The sequence below is a fragment of the Akanthomyces muscarius genome, chromosome 2, assembly GCF_028009165.1.
Source record: "Akanthomyces muscarius strain Ve6 chromosome 2, whole genome shotgun sequence".
NCBI lineage: Eukaryota > Fungi > Ascomycota > Sordariomycetes > Hypocreales > Cordycipitaceae > Akanthomyces > Akanthomyces muscarius.
In genome coordinates this window covers 4,093,190-4,120,448 of record NC_079242.1, presented here as the reverse complement: position 1 = coordinate 4,120,448, position 27,259 = coordinate 4,093,190, and the positions used below count along the sequence as shown (strand labels likewise).

The 27,259-nt window shown below is 54.0% G+C and overlaps 8 protein-coding genes across 8 annotated transcripts; 4 read left to right on the top strand and 4 right to left on the bottom strand.

The window, feature by feature from the left end:
- Positions 1-589: 589 nt before the first annotated feature.
- Positions 590-1,667, bottom strand: LMH87_004472 (uncharacterized protein; the record flags this gene model as incomplete). Its single annotated transcript, XM_056195693.1, has 4 exons — positions 590-742; positions 812-999; positions 1,181-1,394; positions 1,665-1,667. 4 exons carry the CDS (start codon positions 1,665-1,667, stop codon positions 590-592), a joined length of 558 nt encoding a protein of 185 aa, XP_056049296.1.
- A 739-nt stretch (positions 1,668-2,406) lies between these two features.
- LMH87_004471 (uncharacterized protein) lies at positions 2,407-3,628 on the top strand (the record flags this gene model as incomplete). The annotated part of the gene is made up of 4 exons (XM_056195692.1): positions 2,407-2,554; positions 2,614-2,750; positions 2,850-3,513; positions 3,570-3,628. The coding sequence occupies 4 exons, from the start codon at positions 2,407-2,409 to the stop codon at positions 3,626-3,628; spliced, it is 1,008 nt and encodes a 335-aa protein (XP_056049295.1).
- Positions 3,629-8,348: 4,720 nt separating this feature from the next.
- LMH87_004470 (uncharacterized protein) lies at positions 8,349-10,217 on the top strand (the record flags this gene model as incomplete). Its single annotated transcript, XM_056195691.1, has 1 exon — positions 8,349-10,217. One exon carries the CDS (start codon positions 8,349-8,351, stop codon positions 10,215-10,217), a length of 1,869 nt encoding a protein of 622 aa, XP_056049294.1.
- Positions 10,218-10,904: 687 nt separating this feature from the next.
- Positions 10,905-12,888, bottom strand: LMH87_004469 (uncharacterized protein; the record flags this gene model as incomplete). The annotated part of the gene is made up of 5 exons (XM_056195690.1): positions 10,905-11,997; positions 12,050-12,181; positions 12,242-12,562; positions 12,716-12,737; positions 12,798-12,888. The coding sequence occupies 5 exons, from the start codon at positions 12,886-12,888 to the stop codon at positions 10,905-10,907; spliced, it is 1,659 nt and encodes a 552-aa protein (XP_056049293.1).
- Positions 12,889-15,954: 3,066 nt separating this feature from the next.
- Positions 15,955-17,063, top strand: LMH87_004468 (uncharacterized protein; the record flags this gene model as incomplete). Its single annotated transcript, XM_056195689.1, has 3 exons — positions 15,955-15,976; positions 16,033-16,046; positions 16,101-17,063. 3 exons carry the CDS (start codon positions 15,955-15,957, stop codon positions 17,061-17,063), a joined length of 999 nt encoding a protein of 332 aa, XP_056049292.1.
- Positions 17,064-17,365: 302 nt separating this feature from the next.
- LMH87_004467 (uncharacterized protein) lies at positions 17,366-19,637 on the bottom strand (the record flags this gene model as incomplete). Its single annotated transcript, XM_056195687.1, has 9 exons — positions 17,366-17,714; positions 17,764-17,888; positions 17,937-18,414; positions 18,470-18,579; positions 18,629-18,986; positions 19,042-19,135; positions 19,256-19,277; positions 19,331-19,420; positions 19,479-19,637. The coding sequence occupies 9 exons, from the start codon at positions 19,635-19,637 to the stop codon at positions 17,366-17,368; spliced, it is 1,785 nt and encodes a 594-aa protein (XP_056049291.1).
- Positions 19,638-21,906: 2,269 nt separating this feature from the next.
- Positions 21,907-23,939, top strand: LMH87_004466 (uncharacterized protein; the record flags this gene model as incomplete). Its single annotated transcript, XM_056195686.1, has 6 exons — positions 21,907-21,949; positions 22,232-22,324; positions 22,379-22,643; positions 22,697-23,181; positions 23,233-23,392; positions 23,453-23,939. 6 exons carry the CDS (start codon positions 21,907-21,909, stop codon positions 23,937-23,939), a joined length of 1,533 nt encoding a protein of 510 aa, XP_056049290.1.
- Positions 23,940-24,977: 1,038 nt separating this feature from the next.
- Positions 24,978-26,546, bottom strand: LMH87_004465 (uncharacterized protein; the record flags this gene model as incomplete). Its single annotated transcript, XM_056195685.1, has 3 exons — positions 24,978-25,896; positions 25,958-26,224; positions 26,287-26,546. The coding sequence occupies 3 exons, from the start codon at positions 26,544-26,546 to the stop codon at positions 24,978-24,980; spliced, it is 1,446 nt and encodes a 481-aa protein (XP_056049289.1).
- Between the last annotated feature and the right edge of the window lie 713 nt (positions 26,547-27,259).

Below are 27,259 nucleotides of genomic sequence, written 5' to 3'. Positions count from 1 at the left end.
ACATCATTCACGGAATCACGCACTGGATGGCGACGTAATTTTTTTAGAGTTGTGGTATTTTGATTTCGTCAAGGAGATTACACAGTCTCTTGCGAAGTCACCCCGTTATTTAGATCGATGCATGCGTTTTTCCCTTTAAATGCCATGCTCTGGCACCCCTACAACATAAAGCCCAGCCAGCAATTTTTTGCCATAAAAACACACCTACACCAATGACAAGGAAAATCGGATCGAGTTGTACATAGAGGCAAAAAAGAATCCCCCAGGTGTGTTCCTCTCGATCCGGTTCATTATCGTTTGCTTTTTTTCCCAATGCTGTTAAAAAACAAAATTGTCGTTACGCCCTTCCGGTAGGAAATCGCAGAGAAGAAAACAGAAAAAAAGGGCTCCAAAGTTTCCAAAAGACAAAAGAAAGTTTTCGCACCACTCTTGCTTGTTGCAGTCGTCCATTTCACGCGGGGGGAAGAAAGCCGTTGAACAGGCAAAGAGATGTGTTATTGATTCTTTCGCTTTAGAGTTTCATTTTAAGCTTTTTTTGTTTTCGTTTGCTTTCCTCTCCTTCGTCAGCCCAGCAGCGCACGCGCGCTATTTAGGCGGCGGTGAGAGCCTTGCGGAGGCGGGCACCACGCTGTCTGGCGTTCAGGTGATCGCGGCCGGAAACCTGGTCGGACTTCTGGACAACCTCCTCGGCCTCGGTGAGAATGAGCTCGATGTGGCAAGGGTTCGACATGTAGGGGTTGATCTATAGCCCGGAAATGTTAGCTGGCTGTCTCTCCCTTTTTTCTTATGAAGGGGTGAGAGGTATACATACACGACCGTGAGCACGGTACGTGCGTCTGCGCTGCTTGGGAGCCTGGTTGACCTGGATGTGCTTGACGACGAGGGCACCGGTGTCGAGGCCCTTGGCGTCGGCGTTGGCCTCGGCGTTCTTGAGGAGGGTGAGGAGGTGCTCAGCCGACTTGACGGGCCAGCGAGCGCGGGTGACACCGAAAGCCTTGCCTATTTAACATGTCCGTCAGTACAGGCGCGTCTCAATCGATATCAGGATTTGCGGTGACGGATCTGGCAGTTGTCGTGTAGAAAACGACAGTAACGGTTCTCGTGAATGTTTTCCATCGTCCTCGTACTTCTAATCCTTGCCAGATCGCATCGCGGGAAAATTTTCGCAGATCGGTCGTACCTTGGGCCGTGCGGCCGGTACCGCCGGCGTAGCGGCGCATGGGAACAGCCTCGTCGTGGCTCTTGACGTTCTCGAGGAACTGGAGAGCACGGTCGAGCTTCCAGCCGTTGATGGCCTGGGCAGTCTCGCGGGTGTTCTTGAAAGAGACACGGAGGTAGGCGCCGCGGGCGCGGGCCGACTTGGCGGGCAGAATCTCGGTCGCAGCGTAACGGACCTAAACACAAAAAAAAACCAATCGGTCAGCTTCCGTCACAACACTTTGTTCGACAAATTCTCCTCCTGCTCCTGGTCTCATCGCGGGGGGGTTGAACATCGAGCAACGTCACTAGTCCAGTTCGAAATCGATATATCGCTTGCAGGTGGGATGACGGCGACCAGAAATAATTTCGACAATCTCGGAATCGATTTGTTGCATTTCGAAAAAGACAATTCGGCTGTGGATGTTCTCGCGGAAGACCCAGGGACGAGGGCGTATAGCACTCACCATCTTGACGACTTTGGGGTTGGTGATGACTTGGTTCGACTACCGTGGGTTCGCTGCGCTCGAAGTTGACAATTTCTGAACTTTTGCCCTAAGGGTGTCGGGGCGGGCTAGAAAGCTCGCTTACTGCTTTGGGGAGCCTTTAGGGTTTTGCTGCCCTTCGGCGCAAAAGAGCCCAGCACGCAGTGCAAGAGGCGTTGATGGCAGCAAAATGCCACCTGAATCTTGTTATAAGAGACGAATAGGAGTTTGTCGCCGACCTAGTCCTTACAAATGGTTTTGATTATTTTACAATTTTTGAATCATTTTTTCTGCATATATTTGTTGAATTCTGCTCATGCTTTGCGAGCAGCAAGTCACCTGATCTGCAAAGCACAGAAAAGCCACGTGATGCAAATTCGTGCAAAAGTTGATTTCCCATCGGAAGATAGTATTTCCTGAGGCCGACAAAAGTCTCGACTGCGCTAACCGATATTGGTAATAGGCGGGGCCTTTGAGCTTTCTGGCAGTCCAAAGCTTCAAAAATTTCTTTCCCAGTCCCCAAGCGTTTAAAAAAAAAGTTGAACAACCTGCCTACGGCAAAGCTCAACAAGGACAAGTCTACACTTGGTCTACACCTGCCAGAAACATATTTCGGCTTGTTTCCTGTTGACCAGACTTTCGAAAGCAGCGTTCTGTTGTTTTCTCCGTTCTCAATTCCTCCTCAAGTCTTCAACGCATCTACACTTCAGAAAAATCCCATACGATGGCTCCTTTTGTTAGCCGTGGTGGTCCTCGCGGCGGTGGTCGCGGCGGTGCTCGTGGAGGCTTCGGCGGCGGTGGCCGTGGAGGTTTCGGTGGTGGTGGCCGCGGCGGTGCTCCCGGTGGCCGTGGTGGTTTCGGTGGTGGTCGAGGTATGCCGTGACGGCCTCTTGATGTCCTCAATGTCCATGAACTGACTGATCGCAAACAGGTGGTGGCCGTGGTGGTGGTCGCGGAGGCTTCGGTGATCGCGGCCGCGGTGGCCCTCCCGGTCGCGGTGGTCGCGGCGGTCGTGGTGGTGCCCGCGGTGGTGCTGGCGGCCAAAAGGGTGGTTCCAAGGTCATCATTGTAAGTTTCCTCGTTCGTTTCGAGATGGCCGCGTGAGGCTATCGCGAGATGCTGGCGCAGGTATGGCCAACCAGCTTTGCTAACACACTATGCTTCTAGGAGCCTCATCGTCACGCCGGTGTCTTTGTCGTCCGTGGCGGCAAGGAGGACGGTATCGCTACCCGCAACCTGACCCCCGGCGAGTCTGTCTATGGCGAGAAGCGCATCTCGGTCGACGAGTCTGTTCAGAATGACGACGGTACCACCACAACCACCAAGGTTGAGTACCGCATGTGGAACCCCTTCCGCAGCAAGCTGTGCGCTGCCATTGCTGGCGGTGCCGACGACATCTACATGAAGCCCGGCTCTCGCGTCCTCTACATCGGTGGTGCCTCTGGTACCTCGGTGTCCCACGTCGCCGATCTCGTTGGCCCTACCGGATATGTCTACGCCGTCGAGTTCTCTTCCCGCTCTGGTCGTGATCTCATTGCCATGGCCTCCAAGCGCCCCAACGTCGTTCCCATTGTCGAGGATGCCCGTCAGCCCGCTCGCTACCGTATGATCGTCCCCATGGTCGATGTCATCTTCGCCGATGTTGCCCAGCCTGACCAGGCCCGTATCGTTGCCATGAACGCCAACTGGTTCCTCAAGGTTGGTGGCGGTGTCCTCATCTCCATCAAGGCCAACTGTATCGATTCTACTGCCCCCGCTGCTGAGGTTTTCGCCAGCGAGGTCCAGAAGATGCGCGCAGAGGCCATCAAGCCTAAGTTCCAGCTCACTCTTGGTATGTTGAACTCGATCGCATCAGCCACTGGCCAAATCTTGCTAACACTGCAACAGAACCCTTCGAGCGTGACCATTGTCTAGTTGCCGGTGAATATACCCGTGTCAAGAACTAAAAAGATATGTCGAGAGAAAAAGATAAGCAACACCAAAAGCAAGCCCGGGATGCGTTTGTATTAGCGCCTGCATTGTCGGCTACCGCTCAGCGTCCTCCCGGAAGGCATCCTGACTTGCTTGGATCTATTTTTGGCAATGACTGTTCCGTTTTTGGGTTTTCTGTGATGGCTCCTTTCTTTCACAAGGCGCGCGGCGTTCTGGCATCTGGGGGACTGTATCTCTTGTACATGGCTTTTATGTAGTACCGGCGTTCAAGCCACAATCTAGAAAGCATATTACAACATCGAAACTGCAACTGAACTTTGACTGTGTCTGGCACTTCGGCGCGGTTCTAGCCATCGAATAGGCGTGTGCCTGTTGCAAAGGATTTTGGACGACGCTGGTAGCTTCTCGGCCTCCCTGGCACGGAACGTGAGGGGCCAGACGGGTTACTGCCACAATGATCTGAAGCAGCCAAAGGTTTAGACCTCAATGATCGATCAAATATTGCATGCCAATGCGAGAATGGCAATGACGAAGAGCGGGATGGTCTAAGTTACTGAATCGGCGTTGGAAGCTGGACCGGCCGATAGCATGCTTTCTGAATTGCACGTCACCACAGACTCCCTGAATTTGTTTGTTCTCCCTCCTTTTTTTGCTCTTGTATTTTGGAACTGCTCGTCCGTGATATTAACAACGGACTACGGTATGGGCATGATTGATGCGGTCGCGGATGCGGTTGTAACCGCGGCGAAGGCTGCGATGGCAGATGAGGCTGAAACTGTAAAAGACATACAGTGTTAGAGGTTGCATTAACTCTTCTCTGTCTTCTACAGCGAACATAACATGCTGCCGGTGGGCAGAATTTTGAGGACGGTCTGGGCGATCGGCTTAGTTAGCAGGCTTCAGGTCGGCTACCCTAGACTGTTATCTTGGCACGTGTTTAGCCTCGTGCAGCATACTTTTGTGTTGATCCAGGCATACTTCTTTTTTTTTTTAGCAACTCTGGTCATGATTTTACACTTGTGCAGTCTTTTGTGTTTGTTTTGCGTACATTTTCGCTGGTTGTTATTGATTATCGTTCAAAGCATTTCCACGCGAAGCGTGTTGCCAAGGCCGTTTATCGTTTAATTCGTAACATGTCCAAGACGTTAGGTAGGGAAAGCAGCCGGACGAAAAAAAAAGGAAGAGCATTGTTAGACAAGAGATACCTAAATTACTAACCAATATCAGCAAATTAAACACTGCTGAAATATCCATAAGGACTATAATGACAACAATTTTCATCACCCAGTTGACCAAGTCGACGCAAACATTCACTGGAGCCCCGTCAATGATGGCTAATGTCAATATGAGTACATTGCAGATGCCTGGTGGCCTAATGCGAAGCTTGCTCGGCACTAGAACGGAGATGATGCTGCCATCCTTGGCAATGGATATGGACACGTCGGTACACAGTGTGAGGTAAATCGGCATCGACCCACGACTCTCAAGCGAAGTGCGTGACAAGGTAGGCGGCCGGGCTTGTTTCAGCGCCAGGAACAAAAAGGAAACAAGGAACAAATCAATTGTGGACGCTCCTAAGGCTGTCTAGGCACCCCAGACGCGGCGCAGCGCGTACCTGACTATCCGTACGCCGTGGCTGTTAACACTGCATTGCCCAGGGAAGGGCCCTGACAGGGTACATGACATGGATCCGTTCCTGTGCAGAAAGATCTAATCAATCGCAACCATGGCCCAGCCAGCTGGTACGAGTTCCCCAACAAAGCTGCGCAAGGTGGGCAAGGGGGCATCCAATTGAGCAGCGCTAGGCTTCTTGCGAAAGAGAAAGGATGAATTGCCTCAGCAGTGGCCAAGTGAGGAAAAGAAAATGAAGCTGCAAACCGGTCCGCGAACAGGGTCATCGGAAGCGGACCTTGTGGTTTCTGAAGTGGCTGAAATTGGGTTCTCCTACAGCCAAGGACATGCGCCGCCATCCGATCACGAGACCGGCAGATAGTGTAGCCTGCCGCAAGACAAACAATCTGGTGGCCAAGTTGTAGTCACCCACATGGGGTGGCAAAGTAAAATGGCGAAATTAAAGAATACGAAAAAAAGGGGCGTCATGAATTGTGTAGTTGACGTCGGTGCGGCACGGCTGACCTCGATTGGACGGTCAGGCTTTGATGGTGCTGATTGATAAGATGGACAAGATAAAAATTTTCAGCACCGTGGGCTTGGATTACGCCTGCCATGCCGGCCGACAGCCGCTTACTGGGCCCAGACCAGGGAATGCAAATTACGAGACAAGCCACATTACTGCGCTCGACAAAAGCGAAACATGCGGGTACGTACGGATCAGTTTTCCCGCCTCCCCCTTGATTGCTGCTGGTGCCCAACACGAGCCCTCTGGCACTGCAGCACGAGTAAGTAGCCAAGTGCTGGCACTGTTGGGGGCAGAGAAGAGTCGAGTTCTGGAATCCGCAAAGCGATCTGGCTAGTGCAGCTGGGCGGGTTGGTGGCTGCATATGTTCCTGACGAGGAGCCGTTGGACGGATGTAAGCTTTTTCGACAGTGAGGGTTGGATGACATGTGATGCGACGCTGGCGTAGAATGAACTGATTGATTAGATGCGCAAATCATAAGGCTAGCGATTCGAGACGCACACGGGGCTGGCGGTATCGGCTCCCAGGAGCGAAAACGAGAGATTTTGGGTTTATTAAATGGACTGCGCCGGACAAATTCGGTAGCCATACCACCCGCCGGAAGCATGTGCTGCCAGCCAAGGGTAATGAGAAGGCGAGAAAAACAGCAGGCTGATGGCACATGGAGCCGCCGCATGGGCCAGGCCGGTTCCGGCACACTACATATGATTGATATTCATGATTGTTATAACATGGCTTCGTGGCTTCCCAATTCAAAGCCATGAGCTGAGAAGCATATGCTTCCCTCTGATTAGGGTCCCGAGCAGCAGAAATAATAATACATGAAGAGGATGGAATGGCCCGCGTGGCAGGCTGGTCGCCAACACATGGGCAGGGCTGAGCACCTAATAAGTTAAAGGCTAGATTACAGTTGTCCCGGCTGTGCGGGACGGACACGACCTGAGACCCAGACCACTAAAAATAATGAATCACAACACACAAAAAAGCACGCACCATCTTATCAATCAGCGACGGACTGCCACTCTGTCGTTCTGACGTTTTGGTATGCAGACACTTTTTGTTTCTTGACTATCATCACGATGCTTGGTAATCGATTGCCTCTGTGCAGTAAGGGAACGCTGTCTGCTGCACAATGACCACATTTCTGACATTTTTCCTTGGTGTCGGCACGCGTTAAAAACTCACCCCAGCACCCCTCCCTGGTCATGCTTTGCATATCATGACTGATTGATTACCGGGCACAGCATCCGGGTGGGCCTCGCACTGTGCACTCCTTAGCAAGGTCTGGAGCGCTACTGACCACTAGCCTGGTCTGGGCAGAGACAAGCGTGGATTGCACATTACTCTCGAGATTGATAAGAGGAGAGTAAACAGAAATGGCGCGACTCGGAGTCAAGCCCAACATACGAAAAGGGGTTGGCCCTCCTGGAAAAGAGTAGGCAAGCTGTAGAGAAAGACTGATCGATAAAAATAATCAATCGAGGAGAGTTTTGATTGATCGATAAGTTGTGAGATGTGAGACCTGATAATGGTACGTTGTGGCGTCAATCGGTACTCAGTAGCCCATCGACGCAGGACAGTTGACAAGTGACAGGTACCAACAGAGTTTGAGGCGAGAGAAGCATGACGAATAGAGCATGAGGATACGTCCTCCGTGGTCCTTTGCGCTCCAGCGAGATAGAAGGTTGAATGGCGCGCCGGTGCTAGCTAGCCCATCATCATTAGATCATACTTTGCTAAGAGGCCAGTCAGCTGCCAGGACAGTGATGCCACTCTCCACCAGCCACCAGCGCGCCGGCTCTAGAAACTTCAGAGGTGAGAGGCAATACCTGGGTTGCTGGGCTAGTGGTGGTCGACGCCACTTGTCAGCACTCTCATCAGGCGTTGGGGCATCCGCTAACTTTCTTCATGTGCTTGCATTGTGTGTTAGCGTCCCGAAGAGGCGACGGTTCCCGCACTGTGCTGCCCTACGGAAGCTCCGTAGCCGGCCGGGGCAAGTTACAGTGTGTGATCCCACTAAACCAGGGCAAACGGATGCCTCTGGGGGGGGGGGGGGGCAAATGGGGCGTGCTTGCCTGCAGCCCAGCACACGCAGGGAACAAAAAGCCCTTCCCCTTCTCCGGCCCTGGCTCGCGCACTCCGCCGCCCGCCTACCACCATCCCATCCCATGTCTCTTTGCAACTCCCAACGACGACCTCGGCGGCGGCTCGCACTGTTCCGTTGAATTCCCTTTTTCTACCGGCGCCCGTCTCCTCCCACCCCCGCGACGCTTGGAGCCACCACACACTGTCCTTCATTAATTCTTGTTTCCCGTCCTCCTGCAATTGCATTCTACTTTCCTCGAACCTGTTCCTACATACTTTTTCAACTGCCTGGCAGTCCCTCTCCAGCCGATTCGCAAACAGCTTTTTCTTGGTGCTCCATTCCAGTGCCCCCAGACGCGCCTAAGATTCCACTTTACGCCACCACACCACCACACCACCATCCCACTACCCCAGCAAGAAAAACTAGCCTGCGCGAACACCCTGGCGAGCAACATCGACGGTCTGCCACACAACCAACTACAACACAATCGCGACCGCAACGCCGCCCATCATGGTCGACTCGCTACTCGCTACCGCGACTGCAAAGGCTCTCATTGCTTCCACGGGCGATTGCATCCCCTGCGAGCCTACCAATGCCCCATCGGTCGCCCCGTCTCTGACGTTTTCTGACGAGTCGGACGATGCCGAGGAGCCTGCTCGCACCGAGAAGCCGCGCCAGCGTCGCGCTTCCACGCGGCTCATTGCCCAGAGCGCCCGCGATATCCAACGCATTACCGGTGAGACGACGGCCGAGTTCGTTGGCCGCTGCTGCGGTGGCGGCTGCTGCTTGATGGGCACTAAGCGTCCCGCCGGCGTCGACTACGTACCGCTCGTTCTCCCCGATAATGCAGCCTTCAATTCTCTTGGCCTCAAGTTCCCCGACGAGGTTCCTACCAAGCTCACAGGCATCGTCGACATGCCAACCAAGGTTGTATCGTTCAAGTCGATTCCTCGCCCTCTGAGCAACCGTTCGCTGCAGGCCTCGGACTCTGGTATCTCCATGGGCCCTGATGGTGACGCTTCCTCTGTTACCTCTGCCGAGAAGGCTTTCGAGTCCATGGCCATCGGCTCTCTCGACACTGCTATCCAACCACCGAAGTTTGTGCAGCCGCACCCTCCGTATCACGTCTACCCGGCCAAAATTCATACTACCCGCGAGCTCACCAAGGAAGGTGCCGAGAAGCGCACATATCACTTTGACCTTGACATCACCAATTATCCGGATGAGGAGACCAACGATTTCAAGGTTGGCGGTGCTATTGGAGTGCTCGCCCCCAATGACGACGACGTTGTTGACGATGTCCTTGACCGCCTCATGGTCCCACGCTTCATTCGCGACAAGCAGACTCTGATGACCACCACGACCGGTCGCTGGCCTACGGTTTGGGGTGACGAGAAAGCCCGCGAGCTTGTCACTACCCGCCGTGATGTTCTCAAGTGGTGCACCGACCTTCAATCATACCCTCCCACCAAGACCGTGTTCCGTGTTCTCGCCGAGCACGCAACTGATGAGACCGAGAAGAAGGTTCTCATGTACCTCTGCTCCGCTCAGGGTCAGGGTACGTTCTGCGATATTCGCACAGGACCCCATGTTACCGTGTCTCAGCTTCTGCACGCCTTCCCCAGCTCGCAGCCACCTCTGGACGAGCTTCTGTCTGTTCTGCAGCAGCTCATGCCTCGTTTCTACTCTCTTTCCAACGACCCCCACGACTCTTACCAGACTCGTGACCAGAAGCAGCACCGCTTGATTGAAATTGCCGTCACCGTTCATGAGACGAGTGACTGGCGCAAGGGTTCTCGAACTGGTCTCGGCTCAGGCTTCTTTGAGCGTCAGGCTCAGCGTTTCCTCCAGGCTCAAGCCGCCGGCGAGCCTAACCCCGAAGTTTACATCCCCATGTTCAAGGGACTCATGGCCAACCCGCTTGCTAAGGAGTTCAACTCGGATGGTCCCATGCTGCTCATCGGTGCTGGTGTTGGCATCGCGCCCTTCCGTGGCTTCGTCCAGCGCCGCCTCAAGCAGGCCAACTGTGCCAACAAGGTCTGGGTTCTCCAGGGCATCCGCGATTCCCTGGTCGACGAGATCTACAGCGGCGAATGGGGTGTGCACGAGGAAGAGGTCAAGCGTGTCGTGCAGAGCCGAAAGGGCGAAGGACGCTACGTCCAAGAGGAGGTTCGCAACCAGGCCGACCTCGTTTGGTACATTGCCAACTCCGTCGATGGCCGCGTCTTTGTGTGCGGCAGCTCCAAGGGCATGGGTGAAGGTGTCGAGGATGCCCTCGTCGATGTCGCCATGTCCAAGGGCAATCTGGAGCGCGAGGAGGCTCACAACTTCTGGAACCTCAAGAAGGAGGCTGGACAGTACATTGCCGAAACCTGGTGAACTGTCCACTTTCGATTTCGCGTGTAAGATTATTATGACGGATTATGCTTTCCCCGCCCATCTTTCCTTTCCGCGTTTTCCTTTTACATTGTCATAAACATACCTATTTCAAGCGACACCATTTTCGGTCGGAGCGCGCGCGGGCTTAGAAAGAAGAGCACTGCGCAAGCACTCGGCTCACATACGAGGGGAAGAAAAGAAAAGCACGGTAGATATTATATGAAAGCACCATGGGTAACGGCGTTTGACATTTTGGGACGATTAATACTTTTTTTGCAGGCATTTGCTTGTTACTGGCTTTTTTTGTTGAATCACAACAGGTTGCTATTTGCTGTTGGATTGACATTCTGCGTTGAGAGATATTGTCTCGAAGAAGAGGGAGATCTATCCGGGTATATAGGAGGAGCTGCCAAGTCTCAATTGTGTGAGCTTGTTTAATGCTGAACAATTTCATAAACATAGATGGTGGCATGTGCGGCTAGATAAAACGTGATGTAGCTGTAAAGATGAAATGCTTATTAATTTTGGCTACAATGTTGCGCAAGAACGATACTGAGAAACAATATGGCGTGAGATGCCTTGAGTTATGCTAGACATGGTAGCAGGCTTTGCCCCCCCTCCACCCCTTCCCGATGCTGTTATGCAGGCTATCGTACATGACACGGTCCTCTTTCCCCTTGCTTTTCCCTACTCTTCATTCACACGACCGAGGGCCTGTCCCATCTTGACAGTCTGGCCCTTATCGACCTTCCACTCCCAACCCTTGCCGTCGTCGGTGGTGGGCGCCTCGAAGACGAGGACAATGGTGCTGCCGAGCTGGAATCCGCCCATCTCCTCGCCGCGGCGGAGGGCGTGGCCGTGGAGGACGGGGCTGGCTGACTCGTAGGTAGCCTCGGCGAAGCCCGAGTACGGCTCGCCGCGGCTGGCGGCCTCGTCGGCGGCGAGGTCGGCGGCAGTGTCGGTGGTGAGGCTGTTGGTGCGCAGCTCGCGATCAAAGTTGACCTTGATGGAGCCAACGTTGGTGGCGCCGACGGGGACGTAACCGAAGAAGCCCCAGCGCCAGCGGCCGAGAAGCACGACGCGCTCGTTGAGCGTGAAGAGACCGGGCAGCGTGCGCTGCAGGTACGGCGACACGCTGTACAGCTCGCCGGCAAAGTGGCGCCGGCGCTCCACGACCCAGTTGGTCGGCGAGTGGAAGCGGTGGTAGTCGCCCGGCGCGAGGTAGATGACGGCGTAGTACAGCGAGGTGGCCTTGTCGCGGGGCAGGATATCGTACCACGCACGCTCGCCGAGGGCCAGGTCCGCGCGAACCTCGGAGACGGCCCTCTGCGACGACTGCGTCGACTGGTCCTCGACAGCGCCGGCGCGGTTCGCTGCGTCGTCGTGTGTGGGCTCCTTTTGGCCGGTCAAGAAATCGGGAAGCGTGTAGGAAATGCCGTTGACGCGTGCGAACTCTTCCTCCTTGCCGACGACATCCTCGTCGCCTTCGTGCTCTCGCGGTTTGGGTGTGCTGTCGCCGCTGCGGATAGATGATGCGCTGGACATGCTGGGGCTCGGCGTGTGCTTTCCGAGTAGAGCGTCGACAGTGTACGTCATGCCCTTGACCTGCTCAATGTTGCCGCCGTCGATTTGTCCATATTGCAGAATCTTGCCATCCGATGGTGACAGGAGCACTTGCGGATCGGGGTCAAGAGGTCGCGCACCGGGCTTCAGCGTGCGGTAGAAAAAGGCTGCGAGGTTGGGGTATATGTGTAGATCGGGTTCGGAGACTTCAGAGAGGCTGTAGTATTGTGAGCAGTTATTCCTTGCGCTGTCATCATGATGAAACGTACTTGACTCCGAAAACCCAAGAGTATAGCTTAAATCCAGGAACACGTAGGTAGTAGGGTATCGTCAATTCGTTGAATTTTCCCCAGATGCGGGAGATCGCCTTGAGAGGCAGAGTAGACATGACCCGAACTTGCCTGGAAATCCAGTGATTAGCACTCGTCAATGAAGCAAGCCACAGTCAGCACAAAACTCACCATGGTCCCTCTGGTTGTATTCTAGGTCGAGGCTTTGGCTTTTCGCCGCCTTCTTGTCTCTCACGTTCCCGCGCCTGGACCTTGTAGAACTGGACGAAGCCGAGGAATCCCACGCCAAGGCCGACAGGAATATGATACCATGTAATCTTGGTCTTGCGAAGCGCCTCGCCTAATCGCTGGGAGAATCGCGGCCGCTGGCCCGAGGAGCCAGACGAAAATTCGCGAGTCGTGCTGGGCGTTCGGGGCCGCAGCGATGCCGTCGAGGGACGTCGCGAGCCCGCGCGGGCGCATTGCCGCCGTAAAGGGCTCAGAGCATGACCCCTTACGAGGCGCGCAGTACCGAAGCCGAGTGTCGCCGCCATTGCCACCAAACACAACCAGAGCTTTGTGTTTGGTTTTTCCGTGGTCAAGGTGAGCATAGAAGCTCCGCTGTGTCGGTCGTGGGGAACGTAGGTAGGTTTTCTAGCGTGCTACCGCTGGGTGCTTCTGCTGGGGCCTGGGACGTCACCAGACTGTAAGCTGCTTCCCGCTAACTTACACGTCAAGTGGTTCTTACGGGAGCGGTTTGCGGTCTGGTCGTCAGAGGTCAGGGACGGTTCGTGACGACCGAGTTTGAGGCAGCAAAAACACGATACTCGAGGTTGCATGAATGCCAGAATGAAGCAATTTTGCATCCCTAATTCCTCCATCACAGGCCCCTGTAAATAACTCGGCCGAGGTATGCACAATTTGGTATAATCAGGCTTACATAAATCGCGTCTTGTCTCGTTGTGCAGCCACTAGGCCGGAAGAGGGAGCCACTGTAATCGTCCGCTGAAGAAGCCAATGATAGCGCTCACAAGCGGTGCGCAACAAAGGAAGACCGCTGAGGGAGTTCAGCGGGTACGAAGGTACCCCAGCCCGATTTCAAAGCCACGGTGGAATCTCCAAGCTGTCCAGCCAGAGTGTCTTCAGCCTCCCAACCGAACCCTGTGTGTCACATCTCGCCGTCATCACGCACTGGCAACGTTTCTTTTTCCTAGGCCCGTACCAGGTCTCTATTCTTCGCAGTTCTCTCAACTGTCTCTCCAATTCGGTGCAATTGTCTGTCCGACGTGCGTACTACTCAGTATCCGCATCGCTAGATAAGACGTTGGCCTTCTCCCTCCATTGTCAAATTGTTGTAATCAATACGGATCCTGCCAGCTTACCTGCTCCTTCGTGCGGTTCTCCGAAAGGCGGCATGCCACACGGCTTCTTCAGCCATGGCTTCGCAATCTGCCAGCAGTAATGCCGTTCCCGAGCAGATGAATATCAACCTTCAAATTGTCTCGCCATCTGTTGGGGTTAATCGCCCACTACAGTTTCCGGCCACACCGGCGTCGACAACGATCAAGGCCCTGAAGGGGATGATTCGCGATGCCCTCCCGTTACGACCAACCGACGGCAACCAGCGCCTCATATACCGGGGCAAAGCTCTTCTGCGTGAAGAGGCGACCGTGCTCGACATTCTGGGTGCCGAAGCTGTGCGCACCACTGACCAGCATACAATGCATCTAGTCCTTCGCGATGTTGAGCAGCCTCCGGCCCCCACCCCGACGACTTCCAACAACGCGACCGCTGGAAACCAGATGCCGCGACCAGTAACGCGATTTCTAAACCACCTTGGGCATGGCTTGGGGGGAGCACCAGCGCCCGGTGGTGCTCCGGAAGTTGCCCAACCCGGTCAACCACACATGCAGCCAAGAATGCCCTCACCAGCGCCACTTGGCCAGCAGCTTCCTCCTACCGCTGCGGCTGCTTTCCAGCAGCAGCATCAGCAGCTTACGGGCTGGCTCAACCAGGTGCAGCGGGAGGCTATGAGCCGAGCCGTCAACCAAAATCAGCGAGGAAGAGCGCAGGCAGGCATGCGAGGGGTTGCAGACACCGCAAGAGAATCAAATAGCCGCAGAGGCAGCCCGGCACCTACACATACTATATATCGCGAAACCCACGGTCCAAATGGCCGAAGCTACCAAATGGAGACTGTCATTCGCAATCCCCCATCGACTGCTGTCCAGAACGGAGCGTATAACGTTGCAGACATTCAGAACATGGTACGCAATGCAGATCTTGGCCAAAGCTCGTCAGGCGTTGGCGCGTCTATGCAGCGTACAGCATCCGCAGCTTCTTTGCCGCCGAGAGCTACCCCTAGCCTCCTCAATATGGCCTCGGCACCCCAACTAGGGTCGCAGTCTCGACAGGGTCTCGACGTGTACCTTTTATCTTCTCCCGAAGGCCCTCGCGCTATTCTCATCAACAACGCAACCATGGAAACGTTCTACACGCCGAGAAACAATACACCAGCGCCTGGACCCGGAGCGTCGCGCTCGCAGATGACAGTCCGACAATGGCTTACAACGCCGCCTGATCCCCCGGGCTACGAGGATCCGTTTGCCCATATTCTCGACGAACCCCATGAAGACCACCAGGAACTCCCCAGGCGCCGCCTTTTCGATCGAGGTCATGCTCACCCCCAAGGTCAAGGTCAAGGTCAAGCGCAGGTACCCATGCCACCACCCCCGCCTCCCGCTATCCCAGGGGACGGGAGAGTGAACCATCCGGCGGCCCAGCCTGCCCTACAGCCTCTACATGGGGCCCCGCCAATGGCTGGTTTTGGCCAACTGCTTCTGCGCTTGGCCCCCCATATTTGGAGTATCGCGAGGCTCGGCTTCTTCGTTTGGCTGTTTGTAGGACCGAACTCGAGTTGGACCAGATTGTTCGTTGTGATTTCTGCGGCAGTCATTACTTTCTTGGTTGGCACTGGCGCCTTCAATGGTATGGGCGAACATCTTTGGCGGCCTATGATGCGCCATCTGGAAAGCCTCTTCCCAACGCTTGACAGGCCTGGTCAACGACAGCCAGTCCCTCCAGCGCAGCCTGGAATGGAACCAAATCCCGCCAACATGGCCGCGCGTCTTGTTGCAGATCACAACGGAAGACAGCCGTGGCTTACCGAGCAAATGCGTCGACTGGAGAGGGCAGGATTATTGTTCCTAGCTAGTATTGCCCCCGGTGTGGCAGAGCGTCATATTGCCAACCTAGAAGAAGTGGCTCGGGCAGAGGAGACACGCAGGCGACAGGCAGAAGAAGCAGCGGCTGCTCTTGCTCGGGACGCAGAAAGGCAAGCAAACGAGAATGGAGAAACCAACCAAGAAAATACCACGGCAGAGTCTCCTCGACAGGGAGTTGATACTGCTCTGGAGCATAACCGCGAACAAGCCCCCGCAAGGGACCAGCTTGTTGCCATGTAAACGTGTTTGAAAAGACGCTTTTGTATGATGCATGTATGATTTTGTTTGGATTCACATAAGCGGGCGTATACAAAAGGTAAATAAACTGAGGAGTCATGGGATGATAAAAATATCCCTACTACCGAACCCAGTTAGAGAACACTAGTTAGACATATCAGCTGTAAAGCGTAAAATTAGAAGCAATTGTTTGTTCCAAGAATCAGCATTAACGCATCACAGTGACACAGCCTTATCTTATCAGCGGGTTTGGTGAGTGGCGGACCACTCAACACCGAGCTGTTCCACCTAGTAACGTCGTAGGCAACTCTTCCACTCGACAACACCAAAATCTGTTTACAAGTGACAAAAAAATCACTTGCACGAAATCGACAGCAGTACATCTTTTGGTATTTAAATCGCATTTAACTTCTTGATCAATACAAAAATATAAAATCAGCCTCAATGAGCGGGGGATGGAATACAAGTCAGTTCAAGCTCCAGCTGTGCTCCATGACGCACTTCGCTAACCGTTGCTACTAGTCGAATCCGATGCGGTACGGCGACACGGCTTCCCACAAGATCGAAAGACGATGCTAACATGCGGATAGGGTGTATTCACATCGCTGATAGAGAATCTCGGCGTCAAGGACATTCAGTTTGAAGAGCTCCTCACACTGGATCCTTCGGAGCTGCTTGCGCTGCAGCCTGTGTACGGCGTCATCTTTCTTTTCAAATACCCAACCGACAAGCCATACGCCACGCCTGACGGGCCGCTCGACGGTAAATTCGACCAGGCCGCCTCGGAGAAGCTCTTTTTCGCCGCTCAGACAATACAGAATGCGTGCGCCACGCAGGCGCTGCTCAGCGTGTTGCTGAACCAGACGGCCGCTTCCAACACGGACACTACCACCGACAATGACAGCCATAAGGTCGACATTGGCGAGAAGCTGCGCGACTTTCGCGACTTCACCATGGTGCTGCCGCCCGAGTTCCGCGGCGAGGCGCTGAGCAACTCGGATCTGATCCGCGAGGTGCACAACAGCTTCGCGCGCAGCAACCCGTTTGCCGACGAGACGCAGCGCGACCCCAACGCCGAGACCGAGGACGCCTTCCACTTTGTCGCCTACACCCCGATCGGCGGCACGCTGTACGAGCTCGATGGTCTGCAGCCGGCGCCCATCTCTCACGGCGCGTGCGCGCAAGACGAGTTCCCGCGCCGCGTGGTCGACGTGCTGCAGCGTCGCGTCGCCCGCTACGAGGCAACCGAGATCCGCTTCAACCTGCTGGCCATGTGCCGCGACCTGCGTGTGCGCGCGCGCGAGTTTGGCGACGCTGAGCTGCTGGAGAGGGAGGAGCGCAAGCGCCGCGAGTGGCGCTTTGAGAACGCCCTCCGCCGGCACAACTTTGTCGGCTTCGCGGGCGAGGTGCTCAAGGGCGTGGCTGGCAACCGCATCCGCGCAGGCGGTGATGAGGGCGTCAAGACGTGGGTGGACGAGAGCCTGGAGAGGAGAAAGACGGCCGAGAAGGCGTTGCGAGGCAGGGGAGGGGACGGGGATGTCGATATGAGCTAGAATGTGACACGGAAGAAATTGCAAGGGTCGCTACGGTTATGACAATATACCCATTTTGCTGTCCTATCATCACCGCACAATGTTTCGAGAAAGGCTTTCGTTCATACATTCATCAGATGAGGCTAATTATAAATTGCCTTTGTAAGTTGTCCTACACGAAACCGTATACGCCATACAATTTTCCACCACTTGCCATACTCTGAAATACCTGTGAAATTCTCAGTCATCTAGGAAACTCCCCTCCTTTCGTCCTACATGCTATTCATGTTACTCCACACCCGCTACCTTGGCTTCGTAGAGCCTCAGCGAGACCTGCGATCCATCTGCTCCGGAGTTGGCCGCGACAGAATGGGTTGCTCGGCCATCGTGGCAGACTCACCCTTGGGCGAGGACCGGCCGTGCGAGTCACGCGAGAAAGAGACCACACGGTCCTGCTGCGGCGAGCGCGACTCGGGCACACCAACCGGCGTGGCGACATCCTGCGCTCTCTTGCGGCGCTGGCGGACGGCACGCACAAACCACGGGGCTTGCCCGGCGCCCTTCCAGCTCCAGTACTCTTTGAGGTCATACTCGGGAGGCTCGCAGGCCCCGCCGGAGATGTATACAACGATACCGATGAGCCCGTTGAGCATGGTGTAGACGAAGATGCCCCTAGTAGAAGTCAGTATGCGATTAAGTTTCGGAGGGCAAGGTAACTCACGCAATCAAGCCGTATGCAACGCTGTAGCTGAAGGGGATGAAGGTCATGACGACAAACGAGGGCAGGACATCACCAATGTAGCGCCAGTTGATCTGCGTAATCTGGCGAATCATCATGCAGCCGACCTTCATGGTGTTAGTGGGACAATCATGTAGGATAGAAACAGCACGTACCAGAATCAAGGTGCAGCCCGTGGCCCAGGGTGGGATCGAGGCAAATATTGGCGCAAAGAAGACGGCCACGATGAAGCACAAGCCCGTCACAATGGCTGTTAGTCCTGTGCGCCCGCCCTCGGCAATGCCAGCACCACTCTCGATAAAGGCCGTGACGGGTGACGAGCCAAATAGCGCCGCGATGGATATAAAAGCGGCGTCGGTGCAGTACGCAATGGTCGAGCGTGGAAAGTCGCCGTCCTTGTCGACGACGCCGCAGAAGCGCACCATCGAGTACAGAGTGGCCGTGGCGTCAACGATGTCCACGTACAGAAAGGTAAAGAGCGCGAGCGCAAAGTGGGAGCCGCTCGTCTGGATGTCCCATTCGAGCTGGTTGGCCACGCGGCTCAGCGGATGCCACGCGACGACTTGCTTGAAGAACTCGAAACGTGAGTCACCCTCGGCGGTGTCGGGAAAGTATGTGACGGCAGTGTTGCGCCTGAGAGTTGTTAGCTGGAGAAGGGTGTGTAGGGACAGTAAGTAGAGAAACTTACGGCCAAGAAATGACAGAAACCAAAGCGATACCAATGACGAGGGCATATTTGATCCTGTATGCCATCAAAAAAGCAGTCAAGATGCCACCGCAGAGAACAGCGAGCCAAAGCTTCACAGGTTAGCCTAGCTTCTGCAGAACAAACATTGCAAGCACTCACTTTGGGATTCGTCATCTGGCCGGATGTACACACACCGCTGACGGGATCGATCAGCTCTGCGGGACAGCCGCCCAGAGTGAGCGGCGAGGCGCGGCCTCCGCCAGTAATGGCGCCGATGCCAGAAGAGTACGAGAGGCCTACTTCAGTTAGTAGGAAACCGATGCCGACGCCCGTCGCCGTCTTCAGCGTTGCGGGGATAATCTTGACGAGCCATTGTCGCATGCCAGTCAGCGCAAGGAGAATGAAGATGAATCCCTCGATGAAGATGGCAGTCAGGGCGGTGCGATATGGGACAGAGCCACTGCCGTTTATACCAACGACCTGAAACGCAAAGTACGCATTCAGACCCATGCCTGGACTTCAAAATGGTCAGCAGACGCAGATACTGGGAAATGTTCAAATGTCAAGCATACGCAATTGCGACCGGAAGGTTCGTCAGGAGACCGAAAACAAGAGATGCCATGCCGGCAATAGCAGCGGTGGCTGTAACTAGATCGCGTCGGACCTCTGAAGAAGTCAGCAGAGTTCAGCACCTACTACCTTGCTACTTGCCTTCTTTGCACGAGACATAGGCGGGAATGGTATCGCATTGGTGTCTGTCGACAAGACTGCATTCGCATGTGCCACCTGTTTGAGAGAGCATGGAAGCCTTGAGCGCTATGTCAGTGCTGCCACCGCGACTGATCAGCCATGCATACTTACATTCACCGCGATGATATATGCCATGGTGGCAAAAGTGGTCAAGCCGGCACGAATTTCTTGGAAAGCTGTCGCGTCGGTGTTTTCGTTGGGCTGATGATGTTGTTAGATGTATTCTTTTTTTGCTGGTTTGCTCGAGGGAAGAACTTACATGGCCGCTCCCGCAGAGGCGGAAAAAGTGGCCAAACTTTGATGCGGAGATCCATTCATCAGCCAAGTCGCAAAAGTCGCGTAGACCACAGAACTTGGAGCGCCTAGCAGCAGGTTCATGAGATTCCACTACGAACTCGTCGTGGCTTGGTTGCGACATGATGGCGGCTCCGACGTGGAATGTACTCGGCCGTAGACAAGCGAGCGCGACCCTTGGAGACGCGCACTGCAGCAATGTGCTACGTGAGCGATGCTGTTATAATATTCGGTGTTTCGAGGGCCGATGATGTATACGTGAAAAGGGGTACTGAAATTGTGCAGGAGAAAGGGGAAGCCGGCTTTCGCCGGGAAAGTGCGTGCCCTCTACAAACGGACGAGGTGACAATGGTAGAGCGGGAAGTTGACTTAAACCCGAGGCTACCAAGGCAACGGATACCTTCACAGCCGGCAAATTAAAGATGCTATGAAATCACCTCTGGATAGCGGGGTAAAGGGTATCTGCCAGCTGGCAAAGAAAACGAACGGCCCGTCCGCGTTTTTGGAGATGTGGTATGTGGATGGGAACCGAATCAACAGTTGGGGTAAGGACAACAAAGCATGGTTATAAGTAATTAAGTAAGTAATTAGACTGCAGTCGGTAGACTCAGGATAAAAAAAAGCATCATGTCTAAAGCTGCGATTGCTTTGCAAAACAGAGCCTCTCACGGAAGCTGTTCCACGGCCTACTTCTACGCGTGTACCCGCGATACTGTCCCCCATTGTACGATGCATCTGGACCAGTGGAAGCAGATCCTGCCGAGGAAGTCCGCTGAATCTAAGGAGGCATAGAATCATCACTATGGTAAAGCCTTGTTTGGGACGTGGTCTGAGCGTGTATGGGTGCCACTGGTGTAAACGGCGCCTCCGGGTCAAAGTGAGCTCCAAACGACCTGTTCATGCATGCAAGTCTGATATGCAGCCACTGGCCTGGCCACCACCAGCCTCTTTGTTTCCGCCACACGCCGAGTCATTATGTTTCACATAGCAAGAAACACAAATGGATCGAAGTGAAATATTGGTGCGCGTCGTGTGCCACGGGGGCCAGCTGTCCACTCAGGAACCCAGCAAGCGAGTTGCATGTCTCTGGGTACGAGGCTCGCTTGCCACACGCAAAGGGAAGTGCTCCGACGGCTCCCTGCGTCGACGAATGGGAGATGGGCTTTTTTCGGCAAACCCTTGATGGCCATCTATATCTGGTCTGGCTCCGTGGCACGTCGGCTTGATCTGTGATACATTCGTTAGATCAGCTCAACTCAATCCCAGCACCCGACGTATGACAAGGGCACAGCCGACCTTGTTTCCCAAGTGGCAATTGAGAGGGGGCTAGGAGTCAAATGGATCGAAATTATCCAGGACCATGGTAGCAAACATGCGGCGCAGCAGTGTAGTAGCAGCCCACATACCGGGGATCTGTTCCCTCGAGAAGCGCAGCTTTGCCTTCGGCGCAGTAGTGAAGGCCGCAGGTGACTTGCGATACTCCCGAATAAGGTGCCTACACATAATTATTTTCTGATTTGAATAATAAACGTCAGCGTCAGTTATTTCTCAGAAGTTAGAGAAAGCGGATGAGTAAGTCTCCATCTTTCTGTTTGCAAACGCAGCATCGGCCTGGACCAAGTCAGATGGAGTTCAGCAGTGCGGGTGCTTTCCGGGGACGGAAACAACAGCAAAGTTTAGATCGGATAGAATAGAAACATGGAAAAACAAACTGCGAAGATGACTATTCCGTCCTAGAGCAAAAAATACAGCGGGTGGTATATTGCAGCCGTTTGCGTAGAGACCACCTGCTCCTGCTCAGCACTACCCCTCGGCAATCTGCCGGCAGTCTGTGCTCTTCAACGATTACATCATGTATATTTCCATGTTTCCATAGCCCGAAATTCAGATTCAGCTCAGCCGAACGCACATCGCACTAGCCGCACTGCATTGCTTCGGCGTGGCACCCCCCCGGGTGGCTGCGTCTGACTTGCTGCAATCATCTGCATTGTACCTATTTCAAGCCCAAGACTGCGAAGACTCTCCCACGCATCTTTTCATCGCATCCTGACAGTAGCAAAATTCTTTGCTTACTGCAGTCGAGTTGCAGCTGCATTGTGCCCTGGTTCGCCATCCTACAAGTTCAACCCGGTTCATCGCGAGCTGCCGCGCCGAATTTCTGACGGTTCCTTCTCCTCAGGACAATTTAACATACCCGCGACAAATTTCGCCGCCGCGCTGCTCAGTTACAACCTCATTCACTTGCTGTTTTTGTGACACCAACGCCCCGTTCTCAGCGCCGGCAGCGACGTGACAAGATCTAGGCTATCCCTCCTTGACAACTGCCCTGCCGAGACCAATTTTTTTTAACTCAAAATTCAGCCTCGATACTCTGCCCGCAATCGTCTATCAAGATGTGGGATGTAGTATGGACCGACCCGGACAAGGAGTTGGTTGGTGAGCATCGGGCCAAGAAGAGTCTAAAGAGGAGTGACAAGGAAAAAAGCAGCATCCGTTCAGGAAGAGATTCCGCTACCACCTCTTCATCAAATTCTTCTTCCTCCGAGTCACCTTTTAGCTTTTTTCGGTCTAGAAGTGCCAAAAACGCTATCATTTTAAAAGACAATCGCAGCAATCGCTCGCCGTCCTTTTCTGGACTCGCCACACCCAGCATCACCTCCACGTCCACGATCTCGCCAATATCGCCAACATTCGATGCATCCAGTCGAAGAAGCTCAGGCCTGCTGACAACGGCACCGAACTCACCGACCAAGGCCAGCTCCGACACGCCCTTCTCTAGCAGCTATCAGGACACATTTCCATCATTCGATGGTAAGCATTGTTCTTGAATTATGGGTAGCAAAAAGCTGATGTATGTTGATGTAGAATGTCTTGCGCAGTCGTTCGGAAGTATCGATTCCGCCACTGCTATCCCTGTAACCTCCTTCTCCAATGGTAGCGGCTGTGAATCACCTAGTATTGCTGCTTTGATCCGAATCCTAGGCGACTTGCCACTCCGGGTTGAACGTCAAGAAAAACTCTCATCTATCTCGAACAACCCAGAAACTACCAGCAAGCCCAAAACATCAGATGGAGGGACCCCATCCATTGATACCCTGCTTGTCACGCCACCGAGATCCCCTTCCGAATAGTATGCCAAATCCCCAAACTGCTGTGTGAAACCCATGCTAACAATCCTCCCAGTCCTGGACAATCACTTTTATCAGGGGACTTACCGGAATTGCCGGTCTTCCTGACGCCACCTCCAAAATCGCCGCGGCGAACCCCGCCGACCCCCTTGGGGATCAACAACCCTGCAGCTTGGCGTACTCCATCACAGTGGAAAGCTCACGATGCCAAGAAGGCTCAAAAAGCTGAAAGAGCAGTTTCATTGAAGACTTGTGCAGAGAGCGACATCAAGACAGAGTCATTTGCTGTGTCCAATACAATTCAGAGTGTTCGGTCAGCTGCTGGCGCGCCGACTGCTATGGTATTAGCAAAAGCCGAGCAAGTCTTCGCCGCCAAAGCTGATGAAGGTCAAGTAACTGGGCTGGAAGATGTCAAACGACATTGGATGCTCGCTCTTCTTCATGGTCGACGTTATATAGCAGATACAGGCTACGACAAAGACCATCCTGTGACATCTCTTACGGCGACACCGCTAGTCATGTTGCTCTACGAGACGAAAGGTAATTTATTTTCCATTTCAAAGTTGCAAACATATTACTGACAATCAAAAGCCTATGCATCGTACCTCAGTACTTTGCATCCCGATACACAGGTGTATCATGTCACTGAGGAGAATCCGAGAGGCAGCTGGCCACACAATATCCATGTGTTGCGAGCACCGCCGGCAGGGGCTGTGTGCTTCCCTGTGGCGCCGCGGATAATCCAGACTGTGTATTCATTCTCTTTACCGTCTGCTTGTCCATACTATTTGCTGCCTAACGTACTGTGCAGTGTGTACAAGTGCTTGAAGCCGGGCGGATATTTCAAAGTAACGATCATTGACCCACTGCCATGCGCCGGAACTATTGGCCGAAAGCTCCGGGATTGGATGGAAAAGCATCTTTTCTCCAATATCGAGAGAAAATCATGCTGTTTGGAGCCCAGTCGCCTGTTCCCTAGATTACTTAGTGACGCTGGTCTTCGTGGTAAGGGCAGTTGGCGCACCAAGGTGAAATTCTTTGCTCTACAAGAGAATGCGCGGGGCGAAGGGTATAACGATCCGGATCGCAGCATCAACAAACTGTATCAGGAGAGACGAGACAAAGCAGAGTTGCGCAGCTTAGCTGGGCGCATGCTTTGGGTGGAAGTCTGGGGCAAGCACATTACGCCACCGAACACCTGGTGGTGGGATGACCCCGAGTGTGTTGCAGAATGCCGACAGCTTGGTACCTTTTGGGAGTACCAGATCATTGACGCTTTCAAAGAAGAGTGTGTCTGAGACTTTTTTCTGAGCGGGGGAGAATGACGATTGTACGCATATGTGGAGGGCTGTTTTTTTTTTCATTTACCGGCGGAAGTGTTATACCCTGTTGTGTTCCAGTTGGTAGGGACCACTGTCAAACTTGTGGCTAAGAGAAGTTTGTTTGTTCGGCTTAACCGCCCATGATGATGTTACGAATAAATAAACAGAAATTGCTTTATATTAAAATCATGTGCTTCTCTTACCATTACCGCCCTGTCCAGCTCTAGTTTACCAGACATGGCCCGGCAGTATGGTTGTGCAGCGCCCACCTGCAGCACATGCACAAAAGTGGCGGTTGCTTTAGTAATTAATTCCAGTCATGTGGTTGCTTTGATGCTACTCTGTGCACTGCCCAATAACCAGGCGTGCCAGGCACAAGGCAAAAACTGAATGCGACGCCGGTTAATTGTGGACAATTACCATGAATCAGGACCCTTGTTGACCAACCCCGGACCGCGCAGCACGCGAGCCCACCGAGGCATCAGGGGGGCTGCCCCGTACGCATTGACGTATAACGGGGGTCGTCGGGCCTATAACAAGTGGACAGGCGGGCTCTCTCTGAAGCCGATAGCCGTTTTGTATACGAATATACGGGGCCTCTAATTGGTTTTGGGCCGTCTGCAGGCGAAATTGCTCTGCCTGATTCCAAAGTCTCGGTTACTGGAGGTAAATTAATGCATAAAGCGGCGGGGATCAAGAGCTTTTGCCGACGTTGTTGTATTATCAATCTGCTGCTACATAGAAAAAAAAAGCACAAAAATTATGCCAGAAAACCAAAAAGGGCCCTAGAGGAAAAAAATGGTATGTACATGAATGAGAGAACAAAAAACCACGGCAACCGTTTCGAAATGTCCTGTATACCCACATGGAGACTCGTTAGAGACGAAAAGCACGCCACTCTCCCAATATTGAAACAGAGATCATGTTAGAAAATGCCGTTTCCAACAAATAGCTTAGAAGAGAAACAACAACAGTCGGGGAAAAAAAATCGAGAAGGAACAACGTGTCCATTAATTAGCGGCTGTGACCGTCGGCAGAAGTCGCGCGGCTAGTAGACAGCTCTGTGGCACTCTCGGTATCGAATGGTTTCACAGGCTTCGATTTTGAGCCGAAACCCTTGCTGAAGCGGCTGCTGCTGCCGACAGAGACGGAAGGCGACGGGTACTGCGTCGGTCCCTTGCGCGACGATGTGGGCAAGCCGCCGACCAGCTCGGTGACGTCGGGCCCGTGCCCGTAGCGCAGGTCGTACAGCAGGTTCTTGCACGCGGCCCACGACGTGACGGCGTAGATGACGGCGTTCCAGAAGCCCTGCAGCGGGAGCACAAAGGCGCTCATGAACTCGAGGGCCACGCTGACCTCGTTCTTGTGGATGACCGAGTACACGCGGTTGGCGCTCGACGGGATCCAGGTGATGAGGATGGCGGTGAAGAAGAGGATGGCGCACTTGGTGTACGACCACGCCGCGTTGTTGAGCTCGTGGTTGCGCCGGCGGTTCGGGTTCGGCGCGCGGGGCACACGCGGCGGCGGCTGCGGCCGCGTGGTGAAGCTGCTGATGGGCTGCGGCGCCGACTTGGCATCCGCTGCCGCCTTGGCCATGTCCTCGCGGCCCTGGATGGGCAGGTCCACGTCCTCCACAGACTGCACTGACTGAGAGTTGACGTGGACAGAATACGCACGCTTATCATTGTCGAGCGATGCTCTCGGCTGCGCGCTGATTGCAGTGTGGCGACCGAATGGCGAGGGGCCTGCCTCAGTGGGGTTGATGGCTTCGCTGGTGACGGTGACTTCGTAGGTTCTCACAGAGTACGCGTTGTCGCCGTTGACGGACATGGGATCGCCGTCGGAGGAGTGAAAGTCGCGCAGCTGCTTGCGCTTCTCGTAGATCGTGCGCCCGGCGCGGAGGTAGATGAAGAAGGTGGCGACGATGACGACCCTGTTTGCGAAGATTCAGCATGACGCTGGCAAATGACATGGAGAGGAAGATGAAAACGTACCAGACTGGACCGTAGAAAGAGGCAATGCGCCAGATATCCCAGTCTGACGAGATCCAGCACCAGAGAAGGGCGTTGCCGTAGACCCTGGTGCCGCCTTGGTCCTTGACAAAGATGAAGACAAAAGCAGGAATAAATGGGACACCGTAGCAGAGTAGCAGGTATGGAATCTCCATCCGCCTCAAGGCAACAGCATCAAACTTGTAGTAAAAGGTCAGATAGACATTGACAGCCATCGCCAATGTCCAGTAAGCATCTGCGGGCATGAACCTGTAATAACGCCCCGTGTTAGTGTCTTCTTCTCGAGCTCGTGGTGTAGAATGCATACGCACATCTGAATGAGAAACGCCTGGAACTGGCATCCAGCGGAAAGAATGTCACCGAGGTAGGCGCGCGACATGAGGGTGCCAACGTTGGTCATCATGTTGCCAAACGAGGCGTAAAAGACGAGGCGGTTGATGGGCTTGTGAAATGCGCTTGACGAGCAAAACGTGATGATGATGAAGAGGCATCCAATGAGCGAAAAGACGGAGCAGGCTCGTTCAATGGCACTAACAGCCTCGAGCTGCCCCTCCGTGAGTGTCGACGGCATGGTGTTGGCTGCCCAAAAATGCGAAAGAGAGAGTGAACAAGAGCAAACGGGCCGGGGGCTGACTGTTGGGTAAAGGTTGAATACCAGTCGAAAGGACGAACGATATAGATCGAATATCTATACAAGGGAGTGGAGGGTATAACGCAGAAAAGAAACGAGAAAAGAAGGAGGCAAATAACCTCAAACAACTGTTGATGCTGCGTGTTTTGAAAGAATCGTAGGCATGCAATCTGGGGGTGGTGTTTGGTGGAGTCGGGGCCGGGCTATATGTATTTGGAAGTCATTACCAGGAGAGAAGTCGAGTATAGCCCGCAGTAACCGATAGATGCTCGTAATCGATTTTCGCCTCTTGCCTCTTGTTGTTGCAATAAAGTGAGAAGCATCGCAAGAGCCGAAATACAAAATAGGGTGGTCCGTGGAACAGGGCAAGACAACGAAATATCCCAGGATACGGTGGATCGAGGACGACTTGCCGATGGACCCTCTCTCATGTCCATTGTCCACCCACGATCACGGAGGCCAAGGCCCAAATCTGTCCTCGTCGGCGCCCCTGTTTTCGAAAATGGGCTCCAGAACAAGGTGCGCATCCCACTACCAGAACGGATACTCAGTACATCAACTGCAATGGAGGGGACGCCAGAGAGAACTGATCGTCCCCGGGACCAGGGCTGCTCTTCATCCGGCTGCTACGCTCGCCTGGTCGCCGCTGGACA